We start from the raw sequence: 2,136 nt of genomic DNA, 5'->3' as shown, positions 1-2,136 counted from the left end.
CCTATTAGCTTAACATACTGCTCGGCAATAAAAGAATGAGTTGCTTTTGGGTTGAATAAAGCATAAGCAGGATGGTCGTTTAATGAAACCATACCTGGAATCACTTCAGGCGCAGCCTCTGCCCGACCTTGAGTGATGGCATACACCATTCCCTAAACTGGAGGTCTGAGCTGTCCTCCTTACAGTGCATTTTGAGGCGCATACCCTCTGATTTGACCCAACGGTGGCAGTGGCGGCAACTGTTGAGGTCTCCCTTATCTTCCGGGACAGTTTTTGGCTATGTGACCCGGCTGGCCACACTCAAAGCAAGTACCCGGCCTAAAATTACATGGGACTGATCCGTGTTGCCTTCCACACAAGCGACACATGCCATTCTAGCTAAGCCCTGTCTTCCCAATTCCACCCTTCCTGTTGGGCGGGATTTGAAATCTACCTCAAGTCATGGGCTTCTTTCCATGATGAATCACATCTCTCTTCGAATTAAACCTCGATCCAAATGAGGCAGCTTGTTCGTTCAAACACCTCTCCAGTAACTGGGCTTGATTATATATCTCTTGGTAATCCTTCAAATTGAATGGCACCAACAGCTGTTTCAACTCTTGTTGAAGACCATTCTTGAACCTTCGAGCCTTATCTTCAAGGTTTTTGATTAATCTCGGCGCGTACTGAGAAAGTTCAGCGAATTTGATCCCATATTGGTCAACGGTCATATTCCCTTGGCGGAGACGCTGAAACTCCTCCATTTTCTGTTCTCGGGCACTACCCAAGAAATACTGATCATTAAAGGCTTTGAGAAAGGCGTCCCACACGGGAACCACACCTTTCGGAAACACTGACTCTTTGGCGACTCTCCACCAAATGTTGGCGTTACCTTGCAGTTGGTATACTACCAATACCACTTTCTCCTCTTCATTGCACTTCAGAAGTGCAAACGACTTATCCATATCCTGAATCCAAAGAGAGGTGGTCTCTGAATCTCCAGCACTCGTGAACCTAGGCGAGTTCAACTTAAAGAACTGTTCCACTAGCTTGTGGATCGGTCTCTCTGCGGCCATGTTCCCTGATGGAACCTCAGCAGGAGCGACGGCAAGTACGGCGACAGGTGTGGCAGCGGCTGCGGTGGCAATAGCGGCGATAGCAGCAGCTTGAGAGGCGGCTGCAACAGCGGCGGTGAAGGCGGCAGCTTGATCCTGGGCCTGTTGCCCCATTAATTCCCTCATCGCATCTAAGGCCTGGGTGATCCGGATGGTTCCCTGATCAACTGGAGGTGGTGCTACTCCACTGGCGCTAGCCTGTGCTGGCGCCTTACCTTGGCCTCCTTAGGTACCGACCCTGGTCGGCGTCCTACCTCGAGTCGTAGGCCTAACTGATCTCTTACTAGGAGTCCTCTACTCCTGATCATTCATGGTTCAACTCTCTCTGAAACTTGTCTTCTAAATCCACACTGGATTAGAAGTTAAGCGATCCACACAACAAACAACTCTACCAATCAACTATCACAGACATGCACTAGTCATGAATATAAAGACATTTCCTACTATCTATCCCATATCCATCTCACCTTATCACTCCAATTTCTAATGACCAAGCTCTGATACCACTAAATTGGGATGTCACGTCCCAATCCTTTGAGCCTGTGCCCATCCTTTCTTGGTCGATATAATAGCGATGTCCCAGGATGCATCGCCGATCCATTCATTTTAAATACGCATGCAGAAGTAGATATAAAATCCCTAGACAATAAAACAATGGGATAGGAAAGTAGGGCCACAAATTTCGAACTCGAAAACCATAACCACACTTATATACATCACAAACTAGAATGTATATATTACGATACAACTACTAAAGTCAGGTCCTACTCAAGCCAGTCATAAAAAAAATCTACAAATAGGGGTGGGGGTTTTAAAACCACTATGGGTCATCGTCATCCTCGATCTCTCCTTCTTCCTCACTCCAGTTGGAGCCTACGGCTGAGTACACAGGAGAATTTGGATCATCAAACTTAGGATCCTTCGCGTCCACCACCGAACCAGCCTTAAGGTTTGCTGTACCCTTTCTCAAAGCAACCTCCATCACATACAGATGTATCTCACATTCTGGTAAAAGGCCCTCCTTTTGGCCATTATGATAATG

The 2,136-nt window shown here is 47.1% G+C and overlaps 1 protein-coding gene across 1 annotated transcript; it reads right to left on the bottom strand.

The window, feature by feature from the left end:
- Nucleotides 1-434: 434 nt before the first annotated feature.
- Nucleotides 435-1,220, bottom strand: LOC120290116. The gene has a single exon (XM_039305797.1). The coding sequence runs from the start codon at nucleotides 1,218-1,220 to the stop codon at nucleotides 435-437; it is 786 nt and encodes a 261-aa protein (XP_039161731.1).
- Between the last annotated feature and the right edge of the window lie 916 nt (nucleotides 1,221-2,136).

This window comes from Eucalyptus grandis, unplaced genomic scaffold, assembly GCF_016545825.1.
Source record: "Eucalyptus grandis isolate ANBG69807.140 unplaced genomic scaffold, ASM1654582v1 tig00006378, whole genome shotgun sequence".
In the NCBI taxonomy this organism is placed as follows: domain Eukaryota; kingdom Viridiplantae; phylum Streptophyta; class Magnoliopsida; order Myrtales; family Myrtaceae; genus Eucalyptus; species Eucalyptus grandis.
This window is presented reverse-complemented; position numbering and strand designations above follow the sequence as displayed.

Coding starts and splice junctions, on each gene's coding strand:
- LOC120290116 (XM_039305797.1), bottom strand. CDS start 1,220: ATGAGGGAATTAATGGGGCAACAGGCCCAGGATCAAGCTGCCGCCTTC.